This window comes from Acanthaster planci, unplaced genomic scaffold (assembly GCF_054643075.1).
Source record: "Acanthaster planci isolate LZ-2023a unplaced genomic scaffold, COTS_SCS Contig165, whole genome shotgun sequence".
In the NCBI taxonomy this organism is placed as follows: domain Eukaryota; kingdom Metazoa; phylum Echinodermata; class Asteroidea; order Valvatida; family Acanthasteridae; genus Acanthaster; species Acanthaster planci.
In genome coordinates, this window is record NW_028257786.1 from 11,485 (window position 1) to 35,056 (window position 23,572).

Here is a 23,572-nt window from a genome sequence, read left to right on the forward strand (position 1 = left end):
CGCCAGCGGTCTGTCTCTGCTGTCGGCAAGCTCCACACATTTGCTAGAGATTTTGCTCTCGGGGCTTGATATTTATTTATTTATTCCATTTCTCTACCCAGGGTGTGTCCAAAAAGTTTCAAACTGGTTTCCATTGGGGCCCTGCGAACATAAATTAATAGAATAGCTAGAAACTCATGATGAAAAGTAAAATTGACAAATTTGCTTTTCTTGCTTGTTCACCGAGTGTCACATGGGAGCATTTTAGACTCCATAAACCGTGTGACATTCGACGGGCGACCAATTACAAGCAACAACGGAGGCCACGTATCTAGGGCCCTTGATAAGTGGCACTTATGATAACCTAAGTTTTACTACCAACGTTTTGCCCAGCATGGTACCTGAATGGGGGAGACGTCATGACTATGGGCTATTATAGGCGTGGCGACCTTGCTCCCGAGTACAGCTACATCTACCTGTGTGCGTCAACAGATATGGTGTTTTCAGCACATCCAGCCGGAATGCAAGAGCCATTGAACGATAGCGAAAGAATGGGCTGAACATTGTTTGGATTAAGGATTAATTAAATTGAATTCGTTATTTGCTGTGAGTTTGTGGTTTCACTAAACATGTTGGAGGACCGCTTTGTTTAGTGAGTCACCTAACGCTTAAAGTGGCGCATTTTGCCTTAGTGGCTTATTTTGCCTGTGTGGCTCGTTTTGCCTTGTTGGCTCACTCTGCCTTTGTGGCATGTTCGATGTGGAGTAGGGATGTATTTTGTCGCAGTAGTATACACAGTTGGCCTTGGTGGCATATTCTGCCTGGTGGCATATTATTTTGCGCCCAGGTGACAATTTGTAATTTATTTTGACGATCTCTATATGTGTAATATTTTTTGTGTGAATACTTAATTGGCAACCTTGATGTAAGTTTGGATGTATTATGAATTAAGTTTCATGTCGTAATACTGGAGCTCCATGTCGTACACTGATTGATGTGAAAGTATTGGGAGTTTTGTGATTGCAAGCCAGGTTCATTTTAATCTCTCGCAAACTGTGACTGGACGGATAGATTTTAACTATAAATAATTTAAACACTAAACACTTGTCAAATTTGTTTACTGACTGAGTTCTGACAATGAGCAAATTAAAAGAAAAAATGAATTTTCACCCCCCCCAAAAAAAAACTAATCGAAATCACGTGCAAATTTGGTTGAACAATGCAACATTTGAAACTCCTTTTTGAAATATTTCTCCAATTTCCCATAGGAAATTGCCGCAAAGGATAATTTTCCAGACCCCCCCATAGGCAATGTTTACGCCAAACACGCCACCAGTCGGTACTTCTAAGACACTAGCTATACGTCGTGCTGATACAGGGTACGTGACCGATTTCCTGGGATTACACGGACGAAGCCTCGGGCCACGGGCTGGAAAATGGCCCTGCCAAGGCGGAATGCCAGCACTTTTGTATAGCAAGCAACTCGTTCGAATGTTTTGAGTCCAGATACCGACAATCCACGATACAATGTCCGTCGTAAGCAGGACGCGTTTCCTTGGTGTACGTGGCCCAAATTGACTTAATCCAACAGGGTTTCCAAATCCGTGTAGTAAACTTCAAAATCATTCAGTTAATAAATACAATGCTTTCAGTGCCATGAAGTTGGTCCAAACTAAACAAAAAAATCGCATCCGGTAATTGGCACAAATTCAGTTTGAGTATTCTGAAAGGTTGTGCACTTGAATAAATCTTAGAAAATTCCACATTAACATCGACATTTCTTTGTAATTGATACCGAATTAGTCACTTTAGTATACGTACGCCAACAATACTCAAATCAAGCTTGATATTATAGCTTGTGGGGCATGTTACGAGATTTTTTGTGCATTTTCAAAATCTGGCCAATACGGAATTTGATTAATCATTTTAAGCCGGTAAATTAAATGAAGATTTCTTTCAGTGCACTAGAGTTAAAAATATATAATATTATATAACTTCTGAATATAACAGCATCAGATCGTAGCACAGAGAGTACAGCTTTGAAGGAATCTCAACGGTTGACAGCTCAAACTAGACAAGACTTCACCATGAATTAAATCAGAATATATTTGGGACACATATCTAGATTGGTCAATTCGCCAGTCAAACGTTCCTTACTCTTTAGCTTTTGAAGGACATTTCTGTATTTATTTCTGTAGGGCAATGAAATTGTTTCTCATGATTGTTTCAATGTTTATCATTGCAGTGAACCACCACCACAACCACCAACTGTAACCACCAACTATACTAAACAGCAATAGTACAAACAACTTCATCTTTGTGCATATCATTAAGCTGATCTGTGCTTGTCATCAATCATTAAACTGAATAAATTAATGTCTGTCTCATGTTACGTATAACTTCAATTGATCATGGTGCGTTCACGATGGGACCACATCCTATTATGTAGCAGGCATTTCTAAGGCTACAATGAATATATACAATGAATTTATACAATGAATATATATGGAAACCTCAGGTTTCCATATATATTCATTTTTGTGGTTTAAAGTTAAAATTGATTTGACTCACTCGCCAGGCACGCTGATGGCCACAACCTTGCACCACCTCAACGCAGTTCTAAATTATAAGGCTTTAATTCCCTATTCATTCTAACATATAAATATGGGACATTTGTTTTTTATTAAAGTTAAATTTTGTTAGTCTTTTATTTGTTTTAATCGTACAAACGCAATATGTATTGATAAATATCGACCAAAACAGATATGATCGATATCTGAAGATGTCCATCCCCGACAAGGTTTCATCATTTAAGAATTTAAAAAGTATTCGTCGATCAGAATATCCAAAGAAACAGTTTACTTTTACTTTTAATCGTGCAAATGCAGTATGTATCGATAAAATATCGATAAAAACAAAAGAAAAATCGATAGGCCTGTGTTAAATTGCCCACCCAGACAAAATGTCGTCAATGAGTATGACCTCATTTCTCCGAACATGCAAAAAACATTATATATCCAAAAAAAAAAACCAAGGTTCATCACTGTGGCTGCGGGCTACGGTCCTAAATGTTGAAACAATGTCAGAAACAAATAAAACCTGCCACAAAATGTCACATTGTCACCATTTATACTTAAACCCGAAGTATTCCATGTATACATACCACTGAAAAGCCCCGTTTCTGCTGAATTCAAACCAATGTCTCAATTTTTGAACATTCCAAATTTCAGCTCATTTTGTGTGACAGGTCACATATAAATGTCAGCCCCAAAACAGCGCTGCTTTGATTGTGATAGATAAGGACTGACCTGGAAAGAACTCTGAAACAGACTACAAGCAGTGTGTGGTTTGTGGGGAGGTAGTGGGAATCACTGGTCCTGAGCAGTGAACGGTGCTTCATAATTACAACATGTTCTGATTGACATTTCGTGGCGTCTATTCGGTGGAAATGCTTATGGCATCATTTGCGTGTATTATACTGCTGTCCTGCTGATTTAGCACGGCAACACAATGCTGATAAACAGAAACGTACGCCCCAGATGAAGAGGACGAATGAAATGGCTAACACACCCGCTACATCCAGCATGTGATACTGAATCCATGACAGCTCTCTGCCCTTCGTCCGTAGGTGTTCGGCGCCGTGGTTGAGAACGTGGTTGATCCAGAAAGTGGCCCTTTCCATTGGCTTTTGCGGCTGGGCCCTGTACCTCTCTGATGCTGCCACTGCGTGACGTTTGTAGCTGTTTTAAAGATGAAAATTTCAGAGCACGGTTTGCAGTTTGGTTTGAAACTTGCCAACTTGTATTTTAAAAATTAAATTTGACTCTTTCTGCATATTGCAATAGTAATTAATTCCTTTGTCATGTGAATGTCCGCAAAAACCTAAACATGACAGAAAAACACGTCAAAAATGGTTTGTTTGGGCAAAGTTTGGTTTCTTCAAAGGTTCTCAAATGTCGACGTGGAAGTTCTTTAACCGTTGAAATGTAAGCTGCGGTGACAGTGAAAAAGCAATAAGCACGAACACGCAACTTGCTCTAAAGCATTTATCATCTGTCATTGCTATAGGTGCATTTTGTTCTTGTGGACAATTGATGTGAATATATGCACATTGTGGTTGACATCTGTCGACCATGAGTGCACCTTATAATTGGTTGGCGACAAGGCAGTTCATAATATCTGCGCCCTTCCTAGTAGTCCTGCAGAGAAATCAACCATATAGAGTGCCCAAGGGATTACGTCTAGCACACCTATGTGTACGTGTAGCGCGAGAACCAGCGCATTAATTAGGCGCCTTTTCATGTATACTTGCGTCAACACTTGTGCCAAGCCTTGCGTGTCCGTCAAAATCGCTCCTGGAGCGATTTTGACGGCTAAACGCAACGTACACATGTGTTATGTTAATGGAGTCAATTTTTGTGTCTGTGAAAGTGAAACACATGAACGCATCATGTACGTAACGCAGCCAAAAACGTACAAAATAATTGTGTAAAGGCTCCTTTAACCTGGTTCCAAATGACGTCACACTTCGTACTCTACCTGGTTCTTAAGTGAGTTCGTTACAAAAGCGGACGCGTCATGATTTGCAGGATCCCATTTTGGCAATCGCTGAAGTTGCTCGTTAACTTCCACTTCCATGGTTCCATGTAAACGGCGATCAATGCATGTAACCCTATGTGCTCTGCATGTGCAATGGGCGTGGTTTAAACTGAAGTGACGTCACACTTACGAACCGGATAGCCAATTGCCGAAGTGTGCGTGCGTGCTCAAGTTGAGACAGCTGCGTGAGTGAATTGTGCCCCTCGGAATGGCGTCTCATTTGTCTATAGCATCTGAAGTTAATTGCATGTATTAATTACCTCGGATTAGATACCACTTTCATGATGAGCTGGTACAGCGTATCACTGTTGACCTCACGTATTCCGCCTTTCACGTACTCTGCCATACCGAGGCTCCACAGACGCAGGAGGTTGTCGACCTGATCCGCAAATAATGGTATCCCCACCACTGGTACGCCGTGGTAGATGGCCTCGAAGGCGCCGTTGATTCCTCCATGATAAATGAACAACTTGGTTTTGTTATGCCCTTGTTTGGGAAAAAAGGGAAGGCTTTTTAATGAATGGTCGTCTTACGAACAATTTTGGTATACAGGGAGTGGAGATGACTTTATTGACACGTCGATGCCGATGGCAGCATTTATGGTACACTAGAGTCTTGCAGTCGTAATGATCATGTTTTGACGGCGATGGTGCATCCCTATTTAAACATGGAATTGGAACGCCATCACTCAAAATATTCCGATTTGCCGAGGAAAAATTGGGAGACTTCATTCACGAAATGCATTTTTCTGCACGAACGGCTGAAATTATTTTGGTCCATGTCCTAAATCGAGCCGTTCCAACCGTCGTCGCTGTTTAACTGCTCCTTTTTTCGAGTAATTTTTATTTTCCAAGACTCAGCGTTGCAGTTTCGAATGGCATAACCAAGTCCGTGCTTTAGTTCCAAGTGAGCCCAGAGCAATCGCAGTGGCAGTCGAAATGGTTCCAAGTAGGTTGATTGGGTTCAGTTGCAGTTAACACATAACGGGCAAAAGTGAACCAACGTTACTCAAAAGGAGTTCTTTTTGGTTTTACTAATGTTGGGAACAGTGCCTGCGTAAGGGCGCCATCATCCTTTCAATACTTCTTTTACATATTTAAGTTACAGAGGTAACATGATGTTTACTTTTGGCGCTTTCCGTCTACGTAACGTGGTCCCTTTCTGCCGCACCAAATTCTCTCTATAGTTTCCTGCGATTTTGTAGAGAGCGTGGCTCCGGCCATGCTCCTAATGTAACTCATGGAGAAGAGTATCTCCTTCAGAAATTGTTGTAGGTATATTTTGTATGATCATTTCTCAAAGACGACTGTTAATTGTACAGTGTAGGTCTATTGCATTATATCATCTCTTGCCGTGCCATCCTGCTATTTGTGCACTTACTTCTATTTGAGAATAAATCGTGGTTAAAAGAGATTCATGTCATTTGAGTAGGCTTGTATCTGTTTCTTGGGCATATTGAGAGTGCTCGTCCACTTTAATTAGGGGACCCTTCCTCCTTCCTCCTACCGTCCTACTGACCTAGGGCTGGTCTGCTATAGTAATTTAATTGGTCACAGAGAAAAGGGGTTATCATCTACTGAGTGACAAACGATGAGCTTAATTTCAGTATATTCGGATGGAATCAGGTGGATGTGTTAACCATGGATGCATCCATTTTCCAATAACAATTCTCCTTGTCTGAGCTGAACTTATTGTAGAGAGAGAGTTGGAACCAAAATGGAAGACTATGCGTCGGTGAACGTGTTTAAAAAAAGTGCACACGATAGCTGTACTGCACATTGAACAGCCATTTTGGTTTCAAAGTCTGCAGTTGGTGCTACTGTCTATATTTTGCTGCTCTAGTGTCAGAGATCTGAAGGGCAACCTCTTCCCCCCGGAGTTGGGTGCAAACGACCCCCAAATATGGGAAGAACAGTAAACTGGATAGGGTCGATCTAGCCTTGCAGGCCCACCTTAATCCCAACCAACCCGAACCCATTCAACGGTTGGATATGCATTGCACTTTACCTAGTAAATCTCCCTGAGGCAGCCAGCCAGCCAACAGCGTGTTGTTGCCCAGAGTTGACGGTCTCCGCTGCCCAACGAACTTCCAGATGACACGCAGCGGCACCCTGGCCAGGGCAGTGGCGATCATGTCCGCCATTTTGTCGTCCATGAAGTTCGTCAAGGTGCTGACGGAGAACACAACAACACCGTCGTCTCCCGAACCTTGTACAAACTCTTCGAAATCCTTGCCAAGGAATGGTGTTGGAAAGATAATAAATACGGTATAGTTATTTTCTCTCTGGCTTTTTCCCTTTTCTTCTCTTTCAAGGCCAGAGCAGTTGGGCATGTAAATGAAAATTTCTTGGCGCAGGTCGCCATTTAGCGTTTGACTTGGGATTGTTCCTGGTTTGAATTACGTGTGCTTTAAATAGCCGAACACAAATTGCTTTTCCATTTTCATTACTTATCTATCAAAATATATGCAACTTACCGGAGTTAACGGTTGGGCGGATCTCACAGTCACACCACCTGCAAAAATCACGTTGGGCTGCGTGGGACGAGGGTATTCTAGAATGAAATCCCAGTTCATGATGAAGAGGGCCGAGTTCCGCCAAATTCCAAGCATCGAAGTCTCTTTTCGATATCCCATCTCCTTCCTCTGGGCATCTGTCCAATAATGCCTGCCAATGTCGTACACGATAACAGACAGCGCGTGCATTATGACGTTCTTTACGCGTTGCAGGTAGGTCATCGAGTCCGAGAAGTGCGTGAGGTATTCCGGGACGTAACTTAGCGGGGAAGGGGTGTTAGACCAACGGGTGTAAAGCGTACCCAGGGGCCCACCGGCGGCAATGTTCACGTACGGTACATCAAGAACATCGTGTGCCATGATCGAGCAAATGGGTGACACCAGGTCGCATACTACGAGGTCGTACTTGGCTGCTTTCAACGACGGAATCAGATACTCGGGAGAGAGGAAGGCTGTGATCATAGCCTGACTCATATTTGACATGATATTTATTTCTGGGTCATCTAGAAGGCCTAACCAAAGCTTAGCACCCCATAAGAAGGACGACATCTCTCCTGTGAGGGTCTTACGGGCGAAGTAATGGAACAACCTATCTGATTCTTCGGCGGAAATCGCGCATGGAATGCGTTGAACATTCAAGATTGCTTCCGGCCTCTTGCCATTGTATATTCTATTCCACATACAATCGCCTACCAGCATCGAGATGTTATGGCCTTTCTCAGCAAGCTCCTTACCTAGGCGAAACAGTCATCATTAATATCATCAGAATCTTTATTAAGGCCTATACCAGGCTTTTTACGCACATAAACAAAATAAATCAGCATATTATGCGGATAGAAGCGCCCAGATGTAATTTTTTACCCAACACGCTGGGAAAACTCCATAGTCGCAGCTGTTCAGGATACGTTTTTCAAAAGGGGGCGATAGGGGAAGCTTTCACGAGGCGTGAAGACTAGTCTCCTCTCAACACTGACAATAAAACCACTTTCTCATAGGAATTTGTGGCAATCCCAGAGAGCTGTGTAATGAAAACACGCTTCAAGATGGCTGGAATATTTGATACTGTGGCAGTGTCCAAAACTGGCTTCCAGAGCTACGGCTAGGTCTATTGTCAGCGCGTCTCCACATACTTTCAATGGAGTGAAGACCTAGACCTAGCTCTAGACAACAGATTCGGGTGCAGCCTATGATGAGAGTAATGTTACTGTTAATACTGTGAAATTCTAAAATTACACTGATACCATGTAGGCCTACTGTGATTTGGGGCTTGTGCATTTTTCTACAGCGCCATAGTCACACTTTTACTCTCGAGTGCCTGCTCACGTCGAGCAATTTTGCCCTTGGGCTGCGTTTGCATGTGTCTAATGTCTGGTAGTGTATTGACCTATCTTCCGCCTTGCATGAACCACGTCATGGACTCATCACCGCTTGATCAGGAGTGTGTTCTTGCTTATTTGCGCGCAAGTTATACTCCTGCCGTTTCTGAACTAAGGAGAATACCATGAAGAATTTCTGAACTCTTACCTAAAAGACTCAGATACAGGTAATGGCTTCCACCAATGAACGAGTCCATTATTAAAATTTTCCTCCCGTCTGCAGTTGACAGGTGTGCGAAGATCATTACGACCGCCGAGTAGATTACTAATAGATGTTTCATGATTTTCTCGGAATAGCACCCAATAACGCTAGCTGTCACAGGGAATGAACAAGATCTTATAGGATTAGCTTAATAGGAGTGGCGGGGATTCGACGGGGACAGCACATTTTGCAAATAGAACCAAAATGATAGGAAAGATTTCTGTCGAAATAAAGGTCCCAGGCAGCAAGATAATAACATTCATATCTGTTGTAATACAAACTCATGTTGCTGGTATATATGCCTACTGTTTCTTTTAATGACTGATTTCTATTCACACCCCGTGCAACAAAAGCACTGGCGTGGAGGCAGCAGTAATGCAAACCCTTTATTCGATATTCTGTGATGTTCAATGTTTGGCAGCCAGGCAGTCACCAGAATCGACTTCCGTTCTCAATTTCAAGCAAATTTTTTGCCATTATGTGACAGTTGCCCTTGTCTTGCTAAGACCACGCCTTAATTGAATTGGATATTTTTTTTTTTTTGAAATCTTACGATTTAATTAATGTAAAACAGAATTCAAAGTAAACTTACCCTGTGCTACTGACCAACTCGATCTTGTGTACTTCGTATTTCTGCAGTACACACACTTCACTGCTTATGAAGCCCAATAACACCAAATTAACACTCTTGCTGGCAAGCATTACCGTGGTACTATGCACGGTGCGCGCGCCGATCATGTCGTAACAACATGTTGACATAATAATCCAACTTCGCTTGTCGTCCAGCGCCCGAACAGGGCGATGGGAAGGTTTGATGGCATTGCACATATTTTAGTGAAGGAAATACGTCACACGCAGTCACAGCTAATGACGCGCAGAGAATTGCGGGTAAATTTCTGCCAAGTGCGCGAGCTCGCTCAATATGACTGTCATCAATTTGATATAATTCCTTTTTCTTCCTCATTGCTGTAACTTTAATATTCTCACTACACTTTATTAGTTCATTCAAAATTGATCAAGAAAACCAATGATTTGAAATGTATCGCCAAAAGACACCTGACCAGTGATACTTAGTAAGAAGATAAATTACCGTGGTTGTACCAAGGCCATGTTTTCACGATACAAGCTGACATGTCGCTCATCAAAGCATTGCCATTGGCTAACCAAAAATTTCAAATAACCTTCATTAACGGAAAGTGATAACCTCGCGGTTGGGAGTTGTGCATAGTTGCCAATCACAATGCATAGTCATCAGACTTTCCCAGCGCCTTGTTCGGGGCGACGAGCGCAAACTCCAGCTAGGCTCAAGCATTCAATTGAAGGACTGCCGTATATGTTATGCTTAACAGAATTTTGGGAAGAAAAATAGGTGAAAAATAAAACTTTGAATATTTGCCCATCCGTTCAACTGTTGGGGAGTTTTGCGCAACGAAAAAAATCTGATTTTAAGAAGTAGAGGTGGGACAGCAATTAAATCTTCAGCAATGCCGATTATTTTATTTCTTTTTATATCATCTATTTTAAAATACATTGTAATTACAGGTTATATAATGAATTATATGCCTAACTGCCCTATATTCACTTAAGGAAGTGAAAATTAGGAAAAAGTCTGGTTATGATTTTTTTTTTAATTTACACCATTAAAATTCCCTGCGAAGAGCGCCTAGCCTCAGTTGCTGAGTCTGTGTTGCTTATTTCTTAATTGAAAACATTTACTGCCAAATGCAATCACCTCCCATCTGATCTTACCTCTATACATGCCTAACAACCTGCTTTGGTCACCTTTAACGTCAGGGTTTACCTTGAGCCAGGAAAACAAATTCAAACCTGCACTAGTTTAACAGAGTCTGAAAGTTGACCCCTGATGACGCGCTTCCGGAACCCTTGGATAGGAAAAATAACGCCCAAAGATTTTAGAATTTGTAATATTTTTTCGTCCCGTTACTTCTTTAAAAAGTCCAACTGAGAAAAGGGGCTTTGGAAAATATTTGCTAGTATATCAATTTGAAACCTAAAGAGGAATATCCTGCCATAAATTGACCCATCAGTTCCGAAAATCTAAAATACATGAAGAGCAGTGCAACAAGGCAGTCTCGTACGCAGATGGACATTCACGGTTTGAAATTTTATACTAGTCCGTCGGTAAAAGCCGAAGTAAAAACAGATCAAAATATGTTACACAGTCTTATAATTAATAAGAAATAAACTTAAAGCAATATTCTACTTCAATTATGAAAGATTCTAATCTTTTATTTAACCTTTGCTGACAACAACTGTGCGATGTCAACAACTCAACGGAATCTGGAACTCATCGACTGCAAGTAGGTAAATCTTTGCAACGTTGTACAATCTCGTTTTCACGTGGATAAGCACGGGCAGTGAAAACAAACGTGCATGAACATGGAGACCTGGGTACGATACCGCCGGACGTGAGAGGTCGTTAAATAAAGAAAATTCGTTTTTTACCCATCTCCATGTAACTTTTCCTAAATGTTACTTGAGGAATGACAAAGGTAAAATTCCAACATGGGTGTTTCATGGGGTTGTTTCAGTTAAGAATTATTCTTCCAAAATTATCGAACATGATAGACGGCCCAAATGTAAAATCCCTATACGAGAGGTTCTGGAAGCTCGCTGCGCATGCGTGACCCTTTTACTTTCAGGCTCTATTGCCAAAAATTAACTTACTCAGTGAACCCCATCGTATTTACTTTTTAACTAGTGACAACAGGTTGGTTCCCGGGTTCTGTGCTGATTGTTGTAGGTACTAACAATACGCATTGGCAGATTCCCTCTCCCGGCCCTTGAACGAGGAGTTTTATGTATTAATTTATTTTAGTAACGAAAGGGGGTTTGCAGAGAATGTTTTATTTCCCATTTCCTCTCTAAATCATGTAAAACCGTCACGATAGCGTCTTCCCTTTGAAAAGGCCATGTTACGATAAGATATTTCAGAGCCACCGGCCCCCTGTCTGAGCCCACCTCTCCAGTTTTGCGGAGTTTTGCATTGGTTGCATGTGGATGCTCGGATATTATTCAAGCTTTTGACGATAACAAATAAATGCATGCATGGATCCGGACCAAGTTACCTTCAGGAGTTAATCAAGGAATATCATTCACTTTGGGAAACTTTGTTCACTGTGACCTTCTACAGATCTGCTGACTCATTATCCAGTTCACACAAAGACATATGGCCGGCGGGCATGCATCTCCGGAGTTGTGGAACAGTCTTCCAAACGGTATAAACCATGCCTTACAGTAATTGAAAATCTCAAAATAAAACCAAAGACTTCCCTGCTTAATCGATCAGTGCTATAAAGACATTTCGTAATAATTATGCGCTATATAGGAACTCAGTGGTACTTTATACAATCCTCCCGAAGACTTGGTTTTTGTTCCATCCGGTTTGTATATGGCATTGATTGCCGTGTATGGCTCTTCAACCCCAGTAGAAAACGCCTGTACTTCACGTGCAGTGAAACTGGAAATTCTTTGAGGGTTTTTTGGGAGGAGAGGGGGGCTGGGTGGTCCTTTAATCGAGAGGTGCACCAGTCTAAAGTTTCTTTTGCTGCCTTGGGATTCGTTCATTTACAGCAGACGATATGGAGTCATTTTCAGGAGAAATTTGCCATTAGACTGATATTCTTCAGGTAGCAGAAGCAAAAATAACCGTAAATATATTAGACCAGCGTCCGCAAAAAAAAATCTGCATTGCAGCCAGTTCTCGAGTTAAAAAGTTTAAGAAACACCAGGTTTTAGAAACATAACTAAACCAATTTTTCCTCAATTAATTTGAACGCAAAGGGGTTGACTGCTATAAATTGGCCACTAGTTTTTTTTAAATAGAAATTTCCACCTTGTTCAGACCCCTTCAAAAAAGAACGATAAAGTGGAAAAGAAGCCATTTTGAAAAATAGTCCCACCACAATAAATTTACAGGCTAAACAGCGCCACTTGAGGACCTAATTACATCACAAATGCTCAGAATTGGACACCCTACATGCAAGTCCAAGCTAGAGGTCCAGTACGTGTCACGCTTCCCAAGTCACCGTGGTTCTAACTCTCCAATATTGAGGATGAGAAATAATATGGATGGAAGCCCAGGGTACAAATGTTCACTGTGGCGCACGCACACAAATCTGTGTAACGTGGCATATTGGATGGGTGCAGCATTTCTCTCGTCTTCCTCATGTGTTCAAGTGGACTGTGCCACCCCGTGGACTGGTTTAGGTTTATGCGTCATAGAATGTTACTTGTCTTATGTTACACCTTCAATGTTCTCTAAACATCGCTCTTTGTCAATTTCTAATGGGATGCGGTCCACAGTGCCCCACTCTTCCAAGAATCAAGTACACATTTACAGTAGGTCTACACACCGTATTTCTAGCGCTTTTCTTTTTCACTTGCCACAGCAATAAGCTCATATGAAGTACCGTAATCTATACTGGGGGCCAAATAGAATTCATTCTTTCATTGCCCTACAAACTATGAGAATGTGTTTGACTACATGTATGTGTGCAGTCCTGAGAAGACAAACCCAAGATGTCAGAATTCAGAGGAGGCAGAATTTGAAAAAGGAACTGCATAATTATACAAGATGGTACGTCAACTCTATTACAGCAAAGGAGTTTCAAGTACATCGTAATTCTAGCTCATATCTAAGCTGAATTCTCCTCATGAAAAAAATGTTGGCCACCTCTCCAGTCATTTTGGAATAATCCAGTGAGAAAGCTGTAGACGATACCACGGCGGTGGAACTGCCCACCTTTTAAAAGGTTTTAAGGTTTTAACCCCCCCCCTCCACCACCACCACCATTTTCCACCAAGCTATTGGCCGTACAAAAAAATTGACCTCTCAACCAAAAAATCTGGGATTCACCCCTGCTCAGGCTTCCCCTCCCACTATCAAACCGTTTCACTACCAGTCAGACATTGACAAAGTGAAGTTACTGAGCCTTAACGTTTGGGCTTAAATTGCTAAAACAAAATTTTCAGGGTCCTGTCAATTTTTTTGTTCTTAAATGTTGGCAACGTTGTTTTAGTGACATGCATCCATCTTGTGTCTTATCCTCTGCAGATCAAGGGGACGATAAAGACGAGGACCCAAACAATCAGTTTTCCTTCAAGGAATTTGTCAAGAAGGACAAGCGGAATGCCGTCTATTACAACTCCAAGGAAGGAGACATTGACGGCTTCATCCCAAGCGACAGTGAACCGGTAACATTTAAAATATGGCCCCTTACTTTTTTGAACTGTAATTGTTTCCTCACAAAGCAGCCATGCATGCTGTCTGTTTCACCAGTTGCACATTTTGGAAGGACTAACGCAAAGCATTGATTGGACCAGTATGCACAGTTGGCAGGAAGGAATCTCACCTTAGTTTTAGATACACCTGGTACAGAATCTCTACAAACTCAAGTGGCCAATAGAGTATAAGGCCGCGACAAAATCAATTGGCTATGGTTAGTCTCTAACCCCAGTGGTTTCCTAGGGCCCTGTTTTGCATACATACGTCATAACGACATGGCCTGATAAGTGAAACTGTAACAGTTTTGTAAGAACGGTGCCCTCAGTGGACTGGATACATGCAAAAATGTCCCAATCAATGGATGCATATTGTATAAGGCGCCCTTTATGACTGTATTAGCAAATAGATATATATCGAACGAAAGTAATATATATTGGATGAAACTGATATGCGTAGGACGAAAGTAATAAATATAGAACGACTTGAAAACACGGCGCAATGGCAAGATAAAAATCAAAGAAGTCTTTTTCAAAGTTGTTCTTGTAAGGAAGGGCGGCCTTCGTGTAGAGTTCAAATAAAAAAAATTCTTTTCAACTAACGACAAAGTGTGTTTTGCAAACTAAACAACAACGTGCAAGGGAATAAGGGAACCAATCATACACGGTCATCTCACTCTTCACTAAGCAGAAAAACAGGAAACGGAGTCTGCGTGGAACAGCAGTGAACGGTGCTTCGTAATTACAACATGTGCTGATTGACATCAAGTTTCGTGGCGTTTATTCGGTGGAAATGCTTATGGCATCATTTGCGTGTATTATACTGCTCTCCTGCTGATTTAGCACGGCAAAACAATGCTGATAAACAGAAACGTACGCCCCAGATGAAGAGCACGAATGGAATGGCTAACACACACCCGCTACATCCAGCATGTGATACTGAATCCATGACAGCTCTCTGCCCTTCGTCCGTAGGTGCTCGGCGCCGTGGTTGAGAACGTGGTTGATCCAGAAAGTGGCTTTTTCCAATGGCTTTTGCGGCTGGGCCCTGTACCTCTCTGATGCTGCCACTGCGTGACGTTTGTAGCTGTTTAAAAGATCAAAATTTCAGAGCACGGTTTGCAGTTTGGTTTGAAACGGGCCAACTTGTATTTTTAAAATGAAATTTGACTCTTTCTGCATATTGCAAAAGTAATTAATTCCTCTGTCATGTGAATGTCCGCAAAAACCTAAGCAGGACAGAAAAACACATCAAAAATGGTTTGTTTGGCTAAAGTTTGGTTTCTTCAAAGGTTCTCAAATGAATCATAAGCTGTCGACGTGGAAGTTCTTTAACCGTTGAAATGTAAGCTGCGGTGACAGTGAAAAAGCAATAAGCACGAACACGCAACTTGCTTTAAAGCATTTATCATCTGTCATTGCTATAGGTGCATTTTGTTCTTGTGGACAAGCGATGTGAATATATGCACATTGTGGTTGACATCTGTCGACCATGAGTGCACCTTATAATTGGTTGGCGACAAGGCAGTTCATAATATCTGCGCCCTTCCTAGTAGTCCTGCAGAGAAATCAACCATATAGAGTGCCCAAGGGATTACGTCTAGCACACCTATGTGTACGTCTAACGCGAGAACCAGCGCATTAATTAGGCGCCTTTTCATGTATACTTGCGCCAACACTTGTGCCAAGCCTTGCGTGTCAGTCAAAATCGCTCCTGGAGCGATTTTGACGGCTAAACGCAACGTACACATGTGTTATGTTAATAGAGTCAATTTTTGTGTCTGTGAAAGTGAAACACATGAACGCATCATGTACGTAACGCATCCAAAAACGTACGTAAAAATTGTGTAAAGGCTCCCTTAACCTGGTTCCAAATGACGTCACACTTCGTACTCTACCTGGTTCTTAAGTGACTTCGTTACAAAAGCGGACGCATCATGATTTGCAGGATCCCATTTTGGCAATCGCTGAAGTTGCTCGTTAACTTCCACTTCCATGGTTCCATGTAAACGGCGATCAATGCATGTAACCCTATGTGCTCTGCATGTGCAATGGGCGTGGTTTAAACTGAAGTGACGTCACACTTACGAACCGGATAGCCAATTGCCGAAGTGCGCGTGCGTGCTCAAGTTGAGACAGCTGCGTGAGTGAATAGTGCCCTCGGAATGGCGTATCATTTGTCTATAGCATCTGAAGTTGACTACATGTATTAATTACCTCGGATTAGATACCACTTTCATGATGAGCTGGTACAGCGTATCACTGTTGACCTCACGTATTCCGCCTGTCACGTACTCTGCCATACCGAGGCTCCACAGACGCAGGAGGTTGTCGACCTGATCCGCAAATAATGGTATCCCCACCACTGGTACGCCGTGGTAGATGGCCTCGAAGGCGCCGTTGATTCCTCCATGATAAATGAACAACTTGGTTTTGTTATGCCCTTGTTTGGGAAAAAAGGGAAGGCTTTTTAATGAATGGTCGTCTTACGAACAATTTTTGTATACAGGTAGTGGAGATGACTTTATTGACACGTTGATGCCGATGGCAGCATTTATGGTACACTAGAGTCTTGCGGTCGTACTGATCATGTTTCGACGGCGATGGTGCATCCCTATTTAAACATGGAATTAGAACGTCATCACTCAAAATATTCCGATTCGCCTGGCAAAAATGGGAGACTTCATTCACGAAATGCATTTTTCTGCACGAACGGCTGAAATTATTTTGGTTCATGTCCTAAATCGAGCCGTTCCAACCGTCGTCGCTGTTTAACTGCTCCTTTTTTCGAGTAATTTTTATTTTCCAAGACTCAGCGTTGCAGTTTCGAATGGCATAATCAAGTCCGTGCTTTAGTTCCAAGTGAACCCAGAGCAATCGCAGTGGCAGTCGAAATGGTTCCAAGTAGGTTGATTGGGTTCAGTTGCAGTTAACACATAACGGGCAAAAGTGAACCAACGTTGCTCAAAAGGAGTTCTTTTTGGTTTTACTAATGTTGGGAACAGTGCCTGCGTAAGGGCGCCATCATCCTTCCAATACTTCTTTTACATATTTAAGTTACAGAGGTAACATGATGTTTTTACTTTTGGCGCTTTCCGTCTACGTAACGTGGTCCCTTTCTGCCGCACCAAATTCTCTCTATAGTTTCCTGCGATTTTGTAGAGAGCGTGGCTCCGACCATGCTCCTAATGTAACTCACGGAGAAGAGTATCTCCTTCAGAAATTGTTGTAGGTATATTTTGTATGATCATTTCCAAAGACGACTGCTAATTGTATAGTGTAGGTCTATTGCATTATATCATCTCTTGCCGTGCCATCCTGCTATTTGTGCACTTACTACTATTTGAGAATAAATCATGGTTAAAGGAGATTCATGTCATTTGAGTAGGCTTGTATCTGTTTCTTTGGCATATTGAGAGTGCTCGTCCACTTTAATTAGGGGACCCTTCCTCCTTCCTCCTACCGTCCCACTGACCTAGGGCTGGTCTGCTATAGTAATTTTATTTGGTCACAGAGAAAAGGGGTTATCATCTACTGAGTGACAAACGATGAGCTTAATTTCAGTATATTCGGATGGAATTAGGTGGATGTGTAAACCATGGATGCATCCATTTTCCTGCTAAGTTCCAATAACAATTTTCCTTGTCTAAGCTGAGCTGATTATAGAGAGAGAGTTGAAACTAAAATGGTAGATTATGCGTCAGTGAACGTGGATAAAAAACTGTACACGATAGCTGTACTTCATATTGAACAGCCATTTTGGTTCCAAAGTCAGCAGTTGGTGCTACTCTCTATATTATGGTGCTCTAGTGTCAGAGATCTGAATGGCAACCTCTTCCCCCCGGAGTTGGGTACAAACGACCCCCAAATATGGGAAGGACAGTAAAGTTGGGCATTAAATTCTGGTTCCTTGGTTCCATGTAAGTCTGTGCGCAGTGGGCGTGGTTTAAACTGAAGTGACGTCACACTTACGAACTGGATAGGGTTGATCTAGCCTTGCAGGCCCACCTTAATCCCAACCAACCCGAACCTATTCAACGGTTGGATATGCATTGCACTTTACCTAGTAAATCTCCCTGAGGCAGCCAGCCAGCCAACAGCGTGTTGTTGCCCAGAGTTGACGGTCTCCGCTGCCCAACGAACTTCCAGATGACACGCAGCGGCACCCTGGCCAGGGCAGTGGCGATCATGTCCGCCATGTCGTCGTCCATGAAGTTCGTCAAGGTGCTGACGGAGAACACAACAACACCATCGTCTCCCGAACCTTGTACAAACTCTTCGAAATCCTTGCCAAGGAATGGCGTTGGAAAGCGTATAAATACAGGGGTATAGTTATTTTCTCTCTGGCTTTATCCCTTTTCTTCTCTTTCAAGGCCAAAGCAGTTGGGCATGTAAATGAAAATTTCTTGGCGCAGGTCGCCATTTAGCGTTTGACTTGGCTTGAATTGCGTGCACTTTAAATAGCGGAACTCAAATTGCTTTTCCATTTTCATTACTTATCTATCAAAATATATGCAACTTACCGGAGTTAACGGTTTGGCGGATCTCACAGTCACACCACCTGCAAAAATCACGTTGGGCTGCGTGGGACGAGGGTATTCTAGAATGAAATCCCAGTTCATGATGAAGAGGGCCGAGTTCCGCCAAATTCCAAGCATCGAAGTCTCTTTACGATATCCCATCTCTTTCCTCTGGGCATCTATCCCATAATGCCTGCCAATGTCGTGCACGATAACAGACAGCGCGTGCATTATGACGTTCTCGACGCGTTGCAGGTAGGTCATCGAGTCCGTGAAGTGCGTGAGGTATTCCGGGACGTAACTTAGCGGGGAAGGGGTGTTAGACCAACGGGTGTAACGCGTACCCAGGGGCCCACCGGTGGCAATGTTCACGTACGGTACATTAAGAATATCGTGTGCCATGATCGAGCACATGGGTGACATCAGGTCGCATACTACGAGGTCGTACTTGGCTGCTTTCAACGACGGAATCAGATACTCGGGAGAGAGGAAGGCCTTGATCATAGTCTGACTCAAATTTGTCATGATATTTATTTCTGGGTCATCCAGAAGGCCTAACCAAAGCTTAGTAACCCATAAGAAGGACGACATCTCTCCTGTGAGGGTCTTACGGGCGAAGTAATTGAACAACCTATCTGTTTCTTCGGCGGAAATCGCACATGGAATGCTTTGAACATTTAAGATTGCTTCCGGCCTCTTGCCATTGTATATTCTTTTCCACACACAATCGCCCACCAGCATCGAGATGTTATGGCCTTTCTCAGCAAGCTCCTTACCTAGGCGAAACAGTCATCATTAATATCATCAGAATCTTTATTAAGGCCTATACCAGGCTTTTTACGCACATAAACAAAATAAATCAGCATATTATGCGGATAGAAGCGCCCAGATGTAATTTTTTACTCCATAGTCGCAGCTGTTCAGGATACGTTTTTCCAAAGGGGGCGATAGGGGAAGCTTTCATGAGGCATGAAGACTAGCCTCCTCTCAACACTGACAATAAAACCACTTTCTCATAGGAATTTGTGGCAATCCCAGAAAACACGCTTCAAGGTAGCTGGAATATTTGATACTGTGGCCGTGTCCGAAACAGGCTTCCAGAGCTACGGCTAGGTCTATTGTCTGCGCGTCTCCACATACTTTCAATGGAGTAAAGAGATAGACCTAGCTCTAGACAACAGATTCGGATGCAGCCTATGATGAGAGTAATGTTACTGTTAATACTGTGAAATTCTAAAATTACACTGATACCATGTAGGCCTACTGTGATTTTGGGCTTGTGCATTTTTCTACAGCGCCATAGTCACACTTTTACTCTCGAGTGCCTGCTCACGTCGAGCATTTATTCCCTTCTTGGGCTGCGTTTGCATGTGTCTAATGTCTGGTAGTGTATTGACCTATCTTCCGCCTGCATGAACCACGTCATACACTCATCACCGCTTGATCAGGAGTGTGTTCTTGCTTATTTGCGCGCAAGTTATACTCCTGCCGTTTCTAAACTAAGGAGAATATCATGAAGAATTTCTGAACTCTTACCTAAAAGACTCAGATACATGTAATGGCTTCCACCAATGAACGAGTCCATTATTAAAATTTCCTTGCCGTCTGCAGTTGACAGGTGTGCGAAGATCATTACGACCGCCAAGTAGATTATTACTAGATGTTTCATGATTTTCTCGGAATAGCACCCGATAACGCTCGCTGTCACAGGGAATGTACAAGATATTATAGGATTAGCTGATCTCTTTAATAGGAGTGGCGGGGATTCGACGGGGACAGCACATTTTGCAAATAGAACCAAAATGATAGGAAAGATTTCTGTCGAAATAAAGGTCCCACCCAGGTACCAAGATAATAACATCCATGTCTGTTGTATCACAAACTCATCTTGCTGGTATATATGCTTACTGTTTCTTTTAATGATTGATTTCTATTCAAGAGAGGCTTTGCGTGGCTGCGATCTTGCAGGGCAGTTTCTTTGTTCCACAGGGAAACTTCCTTATGCAACAAACGCACTGGCGTGGAGGCAGCAGTAATGCAAACCCTTTATTCGATATTCTGTGATGTTCAATGTTTGGCAGCCATGCAGTCACCAGAATCGACTTTCGGTCTCAATTTCAAGCAAATTTTTTGCCATTATGCGACAGTTGCCCTTGTCTTGCTAAGACCACGCCTGAATTGAATTGGATATTTTTTATTTTTGAAATATTACGATTTAATTAATGTAAAACACAATTCAAAATAAATTTACCCTTTGCTGCTGACCAACTCGATCTTGTGTACTTCGTATCTTTGCAATACCCGCAGCATGCCGTAGTGCTAAAGCTAATCACACATCTCACTGCTTATGAAGCCTAACAACACCAAATTAACACTCTCGGTGGCAAGCAATACCGTGGTATTATGCACGGTGCACGCGCTGGTCATGCCGTAACAACATGTTGACATAATAATCCAACTTCGCTCGTCGTCCAGCGCCCGAACAGGGCGATGGGAAGGTTTGATGGCATTGCACAGATTTTAGTGAAGGAAATACGTCACACGCAGTCACAGCTAATGACGCGCAGAGAACTGAGGGTAAATTTCTGCCAAGTGCGCCATCTCGCTCAAGTACTAGTAAATCTCCCGCTGAGAAACTTCATCTATTAGGCCTTCATCAGTTTTCTTTCTGCCTTTAAACACAAGACTTCCTTTCTTAAGATCTTCATGCTGATTGAATAGAGACAGGCAAAGTTTACATTATTTGTGATTTGACAGGCCTAAGGGTGACCAACAACATCTCAAGGAGTGAAAACAGACAGAGAAAATTGAAAACGGGCTAGCACAAATGATGATGGAAAGAGGTATTTTAAAGGTCTGCATGGTAGAAATTTGATGAAGTCTGTGGTAGCACCATGTAAAATTCTTCTGAAAATGGACAGACCACGCAAATATTGGGGGCACCGGTCTTTTCAATATTTTACCCCACTCACAGCAAACAGGAATTATTTCTCCAAAGTTGGTTTGTAATGATTCAGCCATCTTGTTAATCGCTAAAGAACACCGTGGGCATCTACATGTGTAACTACTAAGCAGCTTCCCAAAACAATCGAGATAAAGAACTATAGAGGTGAACAAATGATTTGTACGAACTAACATTCTCAATCATTATATAAATTAGCATTCACCCAAACATACTGAGATAAATGCTAAGATACTGTACGTATATTTACAAAATATTGGCAGGGGAAAAAATGAGCTACAACTCAAAAGGGAAAGATGTTCCAAAAAATGTTCAAAAAAAGCACATTCTGAAATAGCCACCTAATTATCGTGGCTGACTTCCGAATCTAAAGTTCATGTCCTAAGTGACTGTGTTTCACATGGCACCAACCAGTACCGTCTTATTGCAGCTTCCCGTGCTGATTACCATTTGATGGGAAAGTGGCTGGCATTCTGCTCGAATCCCGAGACAAAATTATGCATGCACCATCAGGCATGCCATGCACCATCAGGCATACCATGCACATGAGAGCAAGGTGCCGGTACCTGTAGTTTTTGTGGGCACCTGGTGTGCAAGAAAACACTTATAAAAATCTCAGACGTCTGCGAGTAGTAAACCTCTTCTGGTCCGTGCATTCGTAGCCATGTGCCACATGAACTGGTACCGATGTACATGCACACAACCACTCAGACAGCCTCGTGTAACATCATGCGTTGCAAGTGGTGCGCTAACTTGCTACACAAAGCGTGGTGGTGAACATGCATGTATATCTACCGGTAATTAGTCTTATGCAATAACAACTACCAGGACAAATGTACAAGTGTGTGGGACTGTGTATTTTTTGGCATTCCCTATAATACCTAGCATAAATTTTATTGTTTGTAAATAATATTGACAGAGTAGAAGCACCACATGCACATACAGCCTGTAACTGCTGTCTAAATGTACATGTACATGTATATGGACATAATCATGTACATATACATGTACGTGTAATGGAGTCTTGTCAGTACATGAACATTTACCCTAGATGCAAAATCTTCCAAATGCCAATGCAGCAGCATTCAATGGAGATATCAAAAAAGAAGAGGTACGAGTAAATCCAAGTCACAAATGAATTTGGCAAGTCAGAAGTCCTTAAGTCATGTTTTTGGATCACCTCTATCGGATGTGATGACTGACAGCTGACGGACAGTAACAGTTTCTTAAGGTTTTAGATTTATAAGCTTTGCTGATACATTAATTTTGAGCAAGTTTGGTTTTATATTTTCAGATTCGTTCCATCAAGTTTTATTTTCGTTCTACATGTATTACTTTCGTCGTATATTTATTGGTTTGCGTTTTATGTTTACCTGTTTTTGATAATACATTTCCACAAGTTTGGCTCTATATTTTAAGATTCGTTTAATATAGTTTTATTTTTGTTCTATATTTACAGTTTTCGTCTTAAATTTATTAGATTTGGTTTTATTTTTATTTGTCCTGGGTCATTTATTTCTACAAGTTTGGTTATATATTTTCAGATCCGTTTTTACAGTTTTATATTCGTTCTATATTTATAACATTCGTTCCATATTCATAAAATTTGTTTTTAATGAAATCAGCGCCACCAATGTTGCAACGTTGCAGCATGCATCATCACGCACAGACTTGTCGTATCATGCGGATATCCGCGTACGAGCACGAAAAATTAACCTAGATGCCAAAACTGTCTACTATTCTTGTTACATTGTACATCATAGAGCTATGTATAAAACTAGAGCGCTGACTTATGTACAAGGTGATGTCCTGCTGGGGGCAGGCACGTCCCAATTTTGTGCACAAACCAATGGAAACCCCGAAACTTTGTACGGCTCTTTGCATATCTGCGGCTGTATTCTGAAAGATACGCCAACAAAGCCGACACGAAAACAACCTTAACAATTAGTGAATGAGCGCTTCATTTTGTTCTGTGCCAAAAAACGCAAACGCGTACGTGTATGCGCTGCACAAGAAATTTGCCATGATTTTTTTAATCGGATTTTACCCGTACCCAGTGTGCATGAGAACCGCTGCTCCAGAGCTTTCAACTCACTCAATACTGACTGAAGTAAGGAACGATTTTTTTTAATTTAGTTGAATTTATTCATCGATTGAGCCATTGAGAAGACATGC

At 42.0% G+C, this 23,572-nt stretch overlaps 1 protein-coding gene and 1 pseudogene across 3 annotated transcripts; both read right to left on the reverse strand.

Moving 5' to 3' along the window:
- Positions 1–1,501: 1,501 nt before the first annotated feature.
- Positions 1,502–9,374, reverse strand: LOC147795113 (UDP-glucuronosyltransferase 2C1-like). Of its 2 annotated transcripts, XM_087132251.1 has the most exons (6): positions 9,264–9,374; positions 8,618–8,782; positions 7,055–7,827; positions 6,586–6,808; positions 4,839–5,064; positions 1,502–3,719 (listed from the first exon to the last, which is right to left on the reverse strand). In XM_087132251.1, the coding sequence occupies exons 2-6, from the start codon at positions 8,748–8,750 to the stop codon at positions 3,440–3,442; spliced, it is 1,635 nt and encodes a 544-aa protein (XP_086988377.1). In that variant the 5' UTR covers positions 8,751–8,782; positions 9,264–9,374; the 3' UTR covers positions 1,502–3,439. The 2 variants fall into 2 exon arrangements, with proteins under 2 accessions (XP_086988377.1, XP_086988378.1); XM_087132252.1 differs by lacking the exon at positions 9,264–9,374 and having other exon boundaries at positions 8,618–8,905.
- Positions 9,375–14,720: 5,346 nt separating this feature from the next.
- On the reverse strand, positions 14,721–21,042 carry LOC110988269 (UDP-glucuronosyltransferase 2C1-like; annotated as a pseudogene). The gene is made up of 6 exons (XR_015424128.1): positions 20,687–21,042; positions 19,972–20,136; positions 18,439–19,211; positions 17,979–18,201; positions 16,133–16,358; positions 14,721–15,002 (listed from the first exon to the last, which is right to left on the reverse strand). The product of XR_015424128.1 is annotated as a UDP-glucuronosyltransferase 2C1-like (transcript).
- Positions 21,043–23,572: the final 2,530 nt, after the last annotated feature.

Bases quoted from the DNA above. Each gene is read 5' to 3' on its own strand.
- LOC147795113 (XM_087132251.1), bottom strand. From the start codon at position 8,750: ATGAAACATCTATTAGTAATCTACTCGGCGGTCGTAATGATCTTCGCA. The intron at 6,809-7,054 runs GTAAGTTGCATA...TTCCTTGGCAAG, and splicing joins CCGCCCAACCGTTAACTCCG to GATTTCGAAGAGTTTGTACA. The intron at 5,065-6,585 runs GTAAAGTGCAAT...TTCCCAAACAAG, and splicing joins GCCTCAGGGAGATTTACTAG to GGCATAACAAAACCAAGTTG.